Source organism: Rhinolophus sinicus, linkage group LG04 (genome assembly GCF_036562045.2).
Source record: "Rhinolophus sinicus isolate RSC01 linkage group LG04, ASM3656204v1, whole genome shotgun sequence".
Classification (NCBI taxonomy): domain Eukaryota; kingdom Metazoa; phylum Chordata; class Mammalia; order Chiroptera; family Rhinolophidae; genus Rhinolophus; species Rhinolophus sinicus.
In genome coordinates, this window is record NC_133754.1 from 141,554,023 (window position 1) to 141,567,461 (window position 13,439).

Genomic DNA, 13,439 nt, shown 5'->3' on the forward strand with positions numbered 1-13,439 from the left:
CCCACTCTTGTAGTCACTCCTTAATCTCCTCCAAAGGTTCTCCTTCCTCTGTCTAATCCCTAAATATTGACCATGATCAAGGACCTTCTAGAATGTTCCCCCCTCCTTAGGTTTCTCATCCAGACCTTTGGTTTCCATGCCATTTATATGCTGAAAACACTTAAATTCAAATTTTCAGCCCAAACTTCTATTCTAAGCTCCAGACTTGTATCTTGACATCTCTACTTGGATGTCTCATTGGCATCTCAAATGGAACTCTTAATCTTCACCCCCCATATATGTTCCTCTTTTCAGTCTCCCCAACTCAGTAAAGCAACCTCTGTCCTCTCAAATGCTCAATGAAAATACCAGGAGGCATGTTAGTACTTTTCTCTCCCTCATTTCTAGCTCATATCAAGTCTTGTTTGTCTCCTTCCTAAATACATTTCAAATTCAACTCTTCTGTCTTTCTGATCACCCTACTCTAAACCATGTGCATCTCACTATGAACCATTACAACTGCCTCCTCATCGCTTTCCCTCATATATTCCCTCCAATCCATTCTCCGTACAGCAGCCAGAGTGGTCCTTTTCGAATTAGAATGCTGCTCCCTTCTTGAAACACATCAAACCCTGTGCCTGGTCCATAAGGCCCAGACCTAGATCCATCCTGTCTTTCCAGCCTCCAATTCTGAGGCTCTCCCTGTTTCCCACCATAATTTACCCACAATGGTTAGCTTTCAGGTGCCTGAACTGCTGCTTCTTTATGCCTCAAAATAGATTCCCCTAATCTCCTAATGTGACTCTCAATTCCTTGAGGGCAAGGACTCTGGCAAAGTCACTTCTGTCTCCCCAACTTGTGGAAGAGTACCTGGCATGTGGTGGGCACACAGCCAGCTTTTGTTGATATAACCCGCTGACTGGCCCATACTCACTTTTCAAGTCTCAGTCTGTATATCATTCCTCAGGTAGACCTCTCCTATCACTGCCCTTTGACCTGAGTCACATCACCCTGTTCTTTGTATCACTGACAACAATCATCATTATGTATGTGTATCTTTGTTTAATATCTCTTTCCCTCACTAGACTAGAAGCTCCCATAAGAGCGAGAGCAATGTCCTCTTTTTGGTTCATGCTTTTTCCAACACCTAGCACAATGCCTAGCTCACAGAAAATTTTCAGATCTTTGTTAAATGAATGAACAGCATCTTACTCAATGGAGTTCTGAGAGGAGATTTTCTCTTTGCCTGGGACAACACTGGAAAAGATGCTGGAATCAGTCTTGAAACAGAGGAGTGTAGAGCGCAGATAATGGAGCCCCGCCACTTCCCAATCCCTAGAACCTATAGAGAGACCTTACATGGTGAAAGGGAATTTTCAGGTGTGATTAAGTTAAGGGCCTTGAGATGGCGTGATTAGCCTGGGTCATCCAGGTGAGCCTGATGTAATCACAAGGGGCTATATAAGAGGGAGTCCCGGAAGTCAGAGTCGAAGAAGGTGTATCAACAAAAGCAGAGATGAGATAGAAAAAGAGAGAGGTTGAAAGAGACTGAGAGAGATATGAATATGCTACTGGCTTTGAAGGTGGAGGAAGGGGCCACAAGTCAGTGAATGTGGGCAGCCTCTGGAAGCTTGAAAAGGCGAGGAAATGGATTCTCCCCTGGAGCCTCCAGAAGAGCACAGCCCAGCCAACACCTTGATTTTAGGACTTCTGACCTCCCAAACTGTAAGATAATAAGTTTATGTTGTTTGAAGATGCTACGTGTGTGGTAATCTGTTACAGCAGCAATAGAAAAACTAATACAAGGTGGGACTGGAGAAATGGTGTGAGGAAGCTGAAGGCAAGAGGTGGTCCCACTTCCTTTTAGAAGGCATTAGGCTTGCCTCCCTGCAAACTGTGCCACTTCCATAGTCCTACGGCCAGTTTCATGCAGTTAATCCCACTTTCTGTTTCCTTAACTCCATCCTGGACAAATAAGTCTGTGCCTTCTTTCTTGAGTGTAAGTTCAGAGACAGGAGGGAGAACATGGAGCTGGACTTGAGCTATGGAAACAAGGGAGACAGGTGGAGGTTTTCCTTGCCAGACAAGGATTGCTTTCTCTTGATTATGAGAGGTGTTACTGAACCTTGGTGCTTTTTTCCTGTGGCCTAAAGTACCTTGTCAGTGAACATTTCTATTTTAGAGTTAGACTCTAGACCTGTGGTTTGGGGAAAATGGACCCTTTGAGAAAGAGAAAGCACTGGACCCCTTCCTTGGGAAAACTACACACAATCAGAAAATTTCATATGCAGTTGTTAGGGGTTCATGGACTGTAAAGTCAACTTGCTGGAAGGATAGAGTGTGTTTGTTTGGGATACTTCTTTATATTGGGATACAGGAGTCAGTGCATCCCAATATAAGGAGGGCGTAATTGTAAGTTGGGATTCCATGTCAAGCTAAGAGGCTTGGTCTTAATCCTGCAATGCGGGTACTAGGGACTGTTAGAGGGTTTCAAGCAAGATAGTGGCACCATTATAGCTTTACTTTTGGAAACAATCACTCTGGTGACATACATATTGGCTATAATCCCATAATTAGTTCATCAGGACACCTTAGGGAGAAAAATGCTGTTCACATGACATATCTCAGTACTTCCTTTTAAAACTAGTGCTATCAGATGGTGTACTCTGATTTTGTAGACATTGCGCTGTAGAAAGCAGTTTCCTATAATCAATGTAAGATCATTAAAATCTTACTGTTGTCAGGATCTTTGCTTTCCTAATAGCAGGTTTACGTAGATGTTTAGTCTTATTGTTACTATCGTCATTACTATCTCATTCAGCCAGATTCATCTCCAGCAGAGAAAATTCAGGCAACTAAAGTGCTGTGCAGTGGTAGAGCGCTGAACTGGGGCCCTTCCAGACCAGGATATCATTCCTGGTTCAATCACACACTAGCCAAGGGATTTAGATCAAGTGAATCTCCCAGAGCCACAGTTTCTTTTATAAAATGGGTGTTATAAACCCTACCTACGAAACAATTATGCTGATCAAATGCAGTCATTAAAAGATTAACTTGAAGCTGAAGCTGAAGCTGAATAATAATGAATGTCAACTATAATTTAATATGTAGATAGTCATGGGATGAGCATAGGGAATAGTATCAATGAAATGGTAACAGCTATATACGATGTCAGAGGGGTAGTAGATTGGGGAAAGGGGGTTATTTTGTGAGGGGTGTAAATGTCTAACTATTACATTGTTTTGTACACCTGAAACTAATTTAAAAAATACTAAAAATAAATAAATAAACAATGTGATATCATCTCAAAAAAAAAAAAAGATACTGCATTGAAAAATATTAACATATTACACAAATGCAAGCTGACATTAATATTCCCCTTACCATCATTCCTGAACAAGTTTGGGTTAGTAAAGAGGAGCTATGGAAGTAAATGTTTGTGGTTTGCTTTTGTGATATTCTGTGGTTCTCCCTCCAAGTATCAAATGCTTTAGAGGTTTTTCTAATATCCAGGCAGCATGTTGCCCCCACTTAGCCCTTGAAAAATCCCGCATTAAAAATTGATTCTGCTTTTCTGCATTCTGAAATCTAGAGCTATATGTTTGCAAGGAGTCAAAGGTCCGCTTTGGAGTTAGACGGGGAAATGATCATGTCCCAGCACTTTGAGAGCCTACACAAGGCCATGCAGAGAACACTGGGAGGGCGGAGTGTGTGTGTGAAGCCATTAACTCACGACAGGCTCGATAGTCTGCTGGTGGCTGGCCCCTAAAAAGCAGGAGAAGGCTAGTGGCTCAGAGTTGACAGGGAAAGAACTGCTGATTCTAGAAGAGCAACCACCAGCAGTACACAGAAGGTTCTTTAGCGTCCTCATGACTTACTCGTCTGCTCATCAGAGACACTCCAAGGAGCGTTTCAGTTTTTCAGTTTTAAAGCACATCTTGCTCAAGAATGGTTGTGGAAGAAAACGTTACAGCCTTGCCCACCTGCCTGCCGTGCCTAATGTCCAGTGGGAAGATGTCAGGTGATGAGGCCTGTATTCCTGTGACTGGAGGTGCCACATACCACACTGAGCACAACCAGACACTGCATAAAGTAGACAAGATGATGTTTAATTATACCCAAATACATCAATGCTAAAGCATTTAATTTTACATGGAGATGGGGAGAAGGCAACCTCGGGGCATCGTTCCTCTTGTAGCAGCAGAAAAGCTCCTTTCGTGTATACCTCCCCATGCTACAGTAGTGACATTCACGGTGGTGTTAATACTGGTTTACCAAGTGGTTTCCAAGATTCTTTTTCTTGGCCTTCCCCAGGGGTGGGTATGATTAGAGGCCAATAAATGATTTTATCCCTATTTCATCCAAAGGAATGACTCCCACAAAGCTGCTATCTTTTCTGAAGTCAAACAGCCAGACTTAAAAGAGAACTTCTGACTTCGATGCTAGGCTCATTTTGAAAAAAACACAGATATATAAGCAGTGTGGGCTTTACAGACAGACTCTACCACACACCAGCCATGTGACTGGGGCAAGTCACTTAATCTTGCTGAGCCTTAAATCCCCCACCTGTCAATGGGTGTGAGAGTCACTAATTTTCAGAGTCCATGAAAGGGTTAAACAGAGACAGCAGTGTACTTGTTTATAACTTGGATTCTGGAGCCAGACCCCCAGGTATAAGTCCCACCTCTACCTCTCCCCTAGCTGTGGGACCTAGTATAAGTTAGTAAACCTTCTTGAGTCAGTAAAGTGGAGATAATAATAGTACCTAATAATAGTACCTACCTCATACGGTCATTGTGAGGATTGAGGAGATTATATAACAAAAAGCACTTAAAATAGTGCCTGCCATTTAGTAAACACTATGTAAGTATGTGCTTAGATTGTGATAATAATTGTGGCTATCCATATATTAAGTGCCTAGCACAAAGAGTTGATCAAAAAAGATTAACTTTTATTACAATTTCTATTCTTCCTCCCATCAGACCACTTGAATTTTAAGGAAGCTGAAAGAAAAGTAATAGTATTTCAAGTGACGTTGTAAACAAACGTCAACAAGATCCTTCCCAAAATTCTTATTCCTTCAGGGACTCAAAATATAATCTTATACCCAAGGAGAAAGTTTTTTTTCAGTAGCCTTTAGAACAAGAGCAAATTCTTGCACCTCACCCCAGACCTTCTCAATCGAAACTTCTGGGGATGGAACCCCTCCGTCTGTTTCTGGTTTTGGTTTTGGTTTTGAATACCCATTGACTTTTTTTACTTTTTTTTTTTTTAAGAGTAGTTGTAGTTTAACAGAAAAACTGAGAGGAAGGTACAGAGGTTTCCCATATACCCCCTGTACCCACACATGCACAGACTCCCCTATTATCAGCATCCCCCACCAGAATCATGCATTTGTTGCAATTGATGCCCTATGCTGACACTTCATAATCACCAAAGTTCATAAAAAGTTCATAATTTACTTTACAATTCACTCAAACAATGTGTTGCACATTCCATGGGTTTAGACAAATGTATAACGACTTGTCCACCATTATAGTATCAGAGTATTTTCCCTACCCTGAAAATCCTGTGTTCTGCTTATTCATCCCTCCTCTCTCCCGTTTTGCCTTCTGTCTGTTTTAACACATGTCGCGGTGCTTCTTATGCTTTCTAAAGTTTGAAAACACCAAATATAGACTCTTACAACTGACCACCTTCGATTGTTGGCAGTCAGTGGGGCGGGTGTGAACAAAGAACTGGATATGCCATCTGTTGTTTGACAGGTGTTCCAGCCCTAGAGTTATTAACTGACCAAATTAAGCAGAAATACAGGTAGTTCTAGAAAGCAGAGTCAGATGAGGTGTGGGGAGGGAAAAGCACTTTGAAAGCATGTGAGTCTATTGATAGGTCTAGAACAGAATGTTTTGGGACATTGGGTCCTCTGGAAAGTGCTGATGTCACATCTTCTGCCATACACTTTGAATGATGGATAGGAGAAGAGATGCCTTTTGAATTCTTATGTGAGATAAAATGAGGAAAATCATGTCAGTCTTCAGAAGTCAGAGCTGTTGGTACAAAAGGTCACTGATGCAGTTGGTAGCATTGCAGAGCTCGGAGTGGGAATATTAAAATAGCAAATGCTCTGTCTTTTAAGTACTAGCTGCTCCATGGGCTTGAGTCTCAGTCTTTTCCCATCTTGCCGCCTCTGGATCTTAAGTAAAAAGGCATGTGCAAAAATAAAAACACTGAGACATTTTTCCACTTCCTACAGGGAAGAGGGTAGGTAGTTGTCCTCAGACCAAGGGTGATGTAATATTGGCAGCGGAGTAAGCAAAGCAATTAAATGACGACTCCATGGGAAAGTGATGGGTGTGACTGAACAGGACTGGTTGCTCATGGCCGTTTCAGGTGATGTCAAGAAGTGTTAACTAGGGATCTCGCCCTGTGCTCCATGTGGTTTGTTTGGGGTTCAACCTTGGGTGACTGAGGATTACAATGCCTTAGGAAAAGAAACCAGTCTTGGGGGTGGGGTGGAAGATATTGTAAGATACTAGTTTGGTTCTGTTATCTACTATGTTTGTGCTGATAGAACAGCATCCAAATAGGATGAAAAGGTCTGAGAGTCATATGCATAGAGACAGTTTTTGAAGCCATTAAGAATGGATTATCTAACAAAGAACAAACTGATGGTTGCTAGATGGGATGGGGGTTGGGGTGAGAAAGGTGAAAGGATTAGGAAGTGCAGGTCAGTAGTCACAAAACAGTCACAGGGATGTGAAATACAGTCTGGGGAATAGAGTCGATAATGTAAAAACTCTGGTGTCAGATGGGGAGATCACTTCATAAATTATATAAATACCTAATCACTGCACTGTACACCTGAAACTAATATAAAATAATATTGAATGTCAACTATAATTACAAATATATACATATATATACATATATGTCATGGGATGTGAAGTACAGCATAGGGAATATAGTCAATGGTATTATAATAACTATGCACGGTGTCAGATGGGTAGTCAACTTGTTGGGGTTATCACTTTGTGAACTATGCAAATGTCTAATCATGTTGTTTTGTACACCTGAAACTAATAATAAAAAAGTTTTTTAAATAAAGGAAAGAATGGATTATCTACTTAATTAAGGAAATCTGAGGATCAAGGAACAAACTTTTAGGGACACTGCGATTATAGCAAATAATGAGAAGTCAGTGAAGAAATGGGAGACCATCAGAAAAGGTAGAAGTTGTACCAAGACCGTGTTCTATCATAGAAATCAAGAGGATACTTTTTTTTTTTCAAGAAGAGAGATATGTTCTTTAATGTTAAAAGCATGAAGAAATTAAAAAGAATAAAGCGTGTGGGAAGGTGGGGATGGGTCTTGAATTTGTTAAATGAAAATATTAACTCAAAAAGAAAGTATTCTTTTTATAAAGCAGACGATCTTTTATTACATTCATTTAAGTCAGGGTTTCTTAACCTCAGCACTGTTGATATTTGGGCTGATAATTCTTTGTTATAAAAAGCTGTCCTATGCATTGTAGGATGTTTAACAGCATCTCTGGCCTCTATCCACGTGATGCCAGTAGTAACACTACCATCACCAGTTATAACAACCAAAAAGTGTCTTCAGACAAGGCCACATGTCCCTGGTTGAGAACCACTGATTTAAGTATTTATTTAGCTCCCACTATATACATGGTACTCCATTAGGCACTGCAAGGCATGCAAAATCACACACTTTCACCATTGAGAAGAATGTATTCTAATTTTCCTAAATTCTTATTCTGCTATTTTCTCCTATTGTGTTGGTTAAATATATATATATATATATATATATATATATATATATATATATATATGTGTATGTGTATGTATATACACATACATATATATACAGAGGGTGCCAAAAAATGTATACACATTTTAAGAAAGGAAAAACTGTATTAAAATAGTAATACTTAATACATACGGACAACAAAAGATGAATACAAGTCATGTTTGACTTTTGCAATTACAAGAGGTGCTTAAAGTGGTTACTGTCAGTGTCCAGACACTTCTGATTACAGTGAACTACTGCTTGAGCAACATTGACCAAAGTGTCCACTTGTATACATTGTTTTGGCACCCCTGGTATATATCTATATCTATATATCTATACACACACATATGTGTATACACACACATATATTCATTTGTATACATACATATATGCAAACATGTGGCTGTTATTCCCCCAGTTAACATTATGTCAATTATGGAATGATATTAGACAAGTAGTAATTGGAAATATTGGTGTTCTAATGCTATATGCTTTATCACACGTCAGTGTAGGGAAATTTGATTATGGATCTATGGCAAGACTAGTAAGCAACTTCCAAATTATATTTGGGTATTCCAAAGACTCAAATGATTTTTTGCTCTCTCATTTCTTATGAAGATAAAATGTTCTTCCTGCCCATAGGTATGTTATAGAAGTTCCGATTTTTTTTTTAATGTGACTGTACCATTTATCTTTTGGTAGACATTATAATGCTACACACTGCAAGCGTGTTACCAAATTTCTAAATTCTTAGTAGAAGAAAGATGGAGGTTTGGGACAATAATCCGTCCTTAGGAACATTGATAGGAAAGATTACCGCAAAAATAATTTCACAACAAGAAGAGTCCATCATGTTTGATGGAGTAAATTCTCCGTCAAAAGAAGCAACCAATCATCTTTCCAAACCTAACTTCCTCGTGGCTCAGGAGCAAGAATGAAAATCAAACTCCAGTTTTTGCTGCTTGTGACATTGAACAAGGCCCCACCCAGTAAGGCTAACTCTGAGACCTGTGTTCTCTTTACAGACTGCATCATCTGCTATCAAAGGTGCTATTCAGCTGGGAATAGGATACACAGTGGGTAATCTCACTTCCAAGCCAGACAGAGATGTTCTCATGCAAGACTTTTATGTGGTGGAAAGTGTGTTCCTACCCAGGTAAGAAGATTTTATTTGTGATGATTTCCATGTTAAAGAACCTTTCATGCTAAAGAAACTTTCCGTGCTAAAGAACCTCCCCACATTGAAGACTTTACTACCAGTGCATGTGTAACTCATTGATGTATATGTTGGACCTTTGGCAGGCCCAAAGCAGCCCAAATAAGTGATTGTTTTTTTCTGTTAATCAGGGGACTTGCATTTTCTATATGGAGATGGTAAATGGGTTCCGTCCTGTGGGCCAGTTATAATTAGTTGTGCTAATGCCTGGAAGACTGTATGGAGAAAGACTTTGAGATTCGGTGGGAAAGAGAGCAGTAATCAGAGTAATGTCTGCACAGGTTTAGGGGAGGGCATCCAAGAAGCAGCAGCTGGTATCAGGTTTTTGCTACCCCTAATTAAAAAGATGGGTTTGGGGGCCCATAATTGGACTTCACAACTGAGTTCACTGATATAGCCCCTTTTCTAATAATTCTTTTAACTTTCCTCATGAAGCCTTATGAGAATCTCAGTATTTTGATACCATATTTACAAAAACATCCAAGTTACCCATACATGTCACCTCTAACTTTATTGTATTTTGGGGGAGTGGGAATCAATTCAACAAAAACATCTGAGAGGGATGGTGATGATGGTTGTGAAGCAGTATAAATGTTCTTAATGCCACCAAATTCAATAACCTAGAACAAATGGACAAGTTCTTAGAAACATATAGCCTTCCAAGGCTGAACCATGAAGAACTGGAAAATCTAAACAGACCGATCACCAGTAACGAAATTGAATCAGTCATCCAAAACCTTCCCAAAAGCAAAAGTCCAGGACCAGATGGCTTCACTAGTGAATTCTACCAGACCTTCAAAGAGGATCTAATAACAATCCTGCTCAAACTCTTCCAAAAAATTGAAGAGACAATACTCCCTAACTCATTTTATGAGGCCAACATTACCCTGATACCAAAACCTGGTAAGGACAGCACAAAAAAAGAAAACTACAGACCAATATCTCTGATGAATACCGATGCAAAAATCCTAAATAAAATTCTAGCAAATCAAATACAACAATGCATTAAAAAGATTATTCATTACGACCAAGTGGGGTTCATCCCCGGGGCACAAGGATGGTTCAGCATCCACAAATCCATCAATGTGATAAATCACATAAACAAAATAAAGGACAAAAATCATATGATTATATCAATTGATGCGGAAAAAGCATTTGACAAGATACCACATCCATTTATGATTAAAACACTTAATAAAATAGGTATAGAAGGAAAATACCTTAACATAATAAAGGCCATATATGACAAGCCCTCAGCTAATCTCATAATTAATGGTGAAAAACTGAAGCCCTTTGCTCTATGTTCAGGAACACGACAGGGCTGTCCCCTATCACCTCTGCTTTTCAACCTAGTGTTGGAAGTCCTTGCCAGAGCAATCAGGCAAGAGAAAGAAATAAAAGGCATCCAAATTGGGAATGAAGAAGTTAAATTATCACTCTTTGCAGATGACATGATGCTATATATAGAAAACCCTAAAGACTCCACCAAAAAGCTATTAGAAACAATCAACGAATACAGTAAAGTTGCTGGCTACAAAATCAACGTACAAAAGTCCTTTGCATTCCTATATATTAACAATGAAATCTCAGAAAAAGAAATACAAAAAACAATTCCTTTTGCAATTGCAGCAAAAAGAGTAAAATACCTAGGAATAAACTTAACCAAGGATGTGAAAGACCTGTATGCTGAAAACTATAAGACATTTTTGAAAGAAATTGAAGAAGACACAAAGAAATGGAAAGATATTCCGTGCTCATGGATTGGAAGAATCAACATAGTTAAAATGGCCATATTACCCAAAGCAATATACAGATTCAATGCAATCCCCATCAAATTCCCAATGGCATATTTTAAAGAAATAGAACAAAAAAATCATCAGATTTGTTTGGAACCACACCCCGAATAGCCAAAGCAATCTTAAGAAAAAAGAACAATTCTGGGGGTATCACACTTCCTGACTTTGGCTTGTACTACAGGGCTACAATAATCAAAACAGCATGGTATTGGCGGAAAAACAGACACATAGACCAATGGAATAGAATTGAGAACCCAGAAATAAAACTACATAAACATGGACAGATAATTTTTGACAAAGAAGCAAAAAACATACAATGGAGGAAAGACAGCCTCTTCAATAAATGGTGCTGGGAGAATTGGATAGCCACGTGCAAAAGAATGAAACTGGACTGCTATTTGTCACCATGTACCAAAGTTAATTCAAAATGGATCAAAGACTTAAGCATAAGACCTGACACAATAAACTGCATAGAAGAAAACATAGGTACTAAACTTATGGACCTTGGGTTCAAAGAGCATTTTATGAATTTGACTCCAAAAGCAATGGAAGTAAAAGCTAAAATAAACGAATGGGACTATATGAAACTAAAAAGCTTCTGCACAGAAAAAGAAACCATCGACAAAATAAAGAGGCCACCAACTGAATGGGAGAAAATTTTTGCAAATATTGCCTCCGATAAGGGGCTAATATCCAGAATATATAAGGAACTCATGCAGCTCAACAACAAAAAAACAAACAACCCAATTGAAAAATGGGCAGAGGACTTGAAGAGACATTTCTCCAAAGAGGACATACAAATGGCAAATAGACATATGAAAAAATGCTCAACATCACTAATCATCAGAGAAATGCAAATCAAAACCACAATGAGATATCACCTCACCCCAGTCAGAATGGCTATCATCAACAAGACAAATAGTAACAAGTGTTGGAGAGGCTGTGGAGAAAAAGGAACCCTCATACACTGTTGGTGGGAATGCAGACTGGTGCAGCCGTTATGGAAGGCAGTGTGGAGGTTCCTCAAAAAATTACGAATAGAATTGCCATATGACCCAGCAATCCCTCTCCTGGGTATCTACCCAAAAAATCTGAAAACATTTATAGATAAAGACACGTGTGCTCCAATGTTCATTGCAGCTTTGTTTACGGTGGCCAAGACATGGAAACAACCAAAATGCCCTTCAATAGATGAATGGATAAAGAAGTTGTGGTATATATACACAATGGAATACTATTCGGTGGTAACAAAAGATGATATAGGAATATTTGTGACAACATGGATGAATCTTGAGAGTGTAATGCTGAGCGAAATAAGTCAGACAGAAAAAGCAGAGAACCATGTGATTTCACTGATATGTGGTATATAAACCAAAAACAACAAAAGAACAAGACAAACAAATGAGAAACAGAAACTCATAGACACAGACAATAGTTTAGTGGTTACCAGAGGGTAAGGGGGGTGAGGGGTGGGAGATGAGGGTAAGGGGGATCAAATATATAGTGATAGAAGGAGAACTAACTCTGGGTGGTGAACACACAATGGGATTTATAGATGATGTAATACAGAATTGTACACCTGAAATCTATGTAATTTTACTAACAATTGTCACCCCAATAAATTTAAAAATTAAATTAAAAAAAAAGTTCTTAATGCCACGCATTGTACACTTAAAAATGGTTAAAATGGTAATTTTATATTATGTATACTTTACCAAAATAAATAAAAAATTTAAGTCTAGTACTAGCTTAGTATAAGAAGAGAAGTAATCATTATTAAATTGGAAATTTCACCACTGCAGACAGGATTTTTAAAAGAAAATGGTCAAGCAAATAAAATAGTCTAGCAAATAAAAATTCAGTCAGGGGGATTAGGGGTAATTATTTTTGGCTTTGGGGCTATGAGGATTGACTTATCAAGACACATTTATTTTTTAAATATATGTCTCCAAAATAAGCCACTTTTGTTATCAATTATTACTGGACTTGTGTGAGAGTGGTTGGGGTAACACTTTTACTCTCACTGTTCATACTGCCTTATTTAAAAAAAAAAAAAAAAAACATCTTCCAAGGAATGCTACTTAACATTTATCTGTATGTCCAGGTGTCAACTACCTAGAAATGAAGCCTTTAGGTGACTGTGCCCATGTAGTCACAAAGGAGCCCATAAATAAAAGAAAGTCAGCTGTGAATCCAGAGAGACTCGTTTTGCTTTAAATGCTCTTGGCTGAAGAATAAAGTTGGTCTATCAGAAATTTTGAAGTTTGCTTCTCTAGGGTCCTTTAGCAGGTACGAGAACTAGTTTCCATACAGAAAATGGACAATCTCAAGGCCTAAGATATAATCCTGCTTGCTCATGGCACTACTTTTCTTCCTATAACTGAACATTTTTCTTTGTTTTTGTTGTCGATGATCTGTTTATCATGCCAAAAAATTAATGTATTAGCTATATATTTTCTTTTTAAAGTCAGGATGTCATGAATGTATCTTAATCTTTTGGTACCGTGATTCCCCAAAAATAAGACCTAACCAGACACTCAGCTCTAATGCGTCGTTTGCAGCAAAAATTAATATAAGACCCTGACTTGTATGATCGTAAAATAAGACGAGGTCTTATATTAATTTTTGCTCCAAAAGAT

The 13,439-nt window shown here is 38.7% G+C and overlaps 1 protein-coding gene across 2 annotated transcripts in view; it reads left to right on the top strand.

Moving 5' to 3' along the window:
- PIP5K1B (phosphatidylinositol-4-phosphate 5-kinase type 1 beta) overlaps positions 1-13,439 on the top strand; it is a 280,007-nt gene that overhangs the window by 133,733 nt on the left and 132,835 nt on the right. The window contains exon 4 of one of the 2 annotated variants that reach the window (XM_019730369.2): positions 8,814-8,944. The exons of the other annotated variant lie outside the window; for it this stretch is intronic. Within the exon in view, the coding sequence (XP_019585928.1) occupies positions 8,814-8,944 (131 nt within the window). The remainder of the gene's footprint in view (positions 1-8,813; positions 8,945-13,439) is intronic. 2 annotated transcript variants of the gene reach the window in all.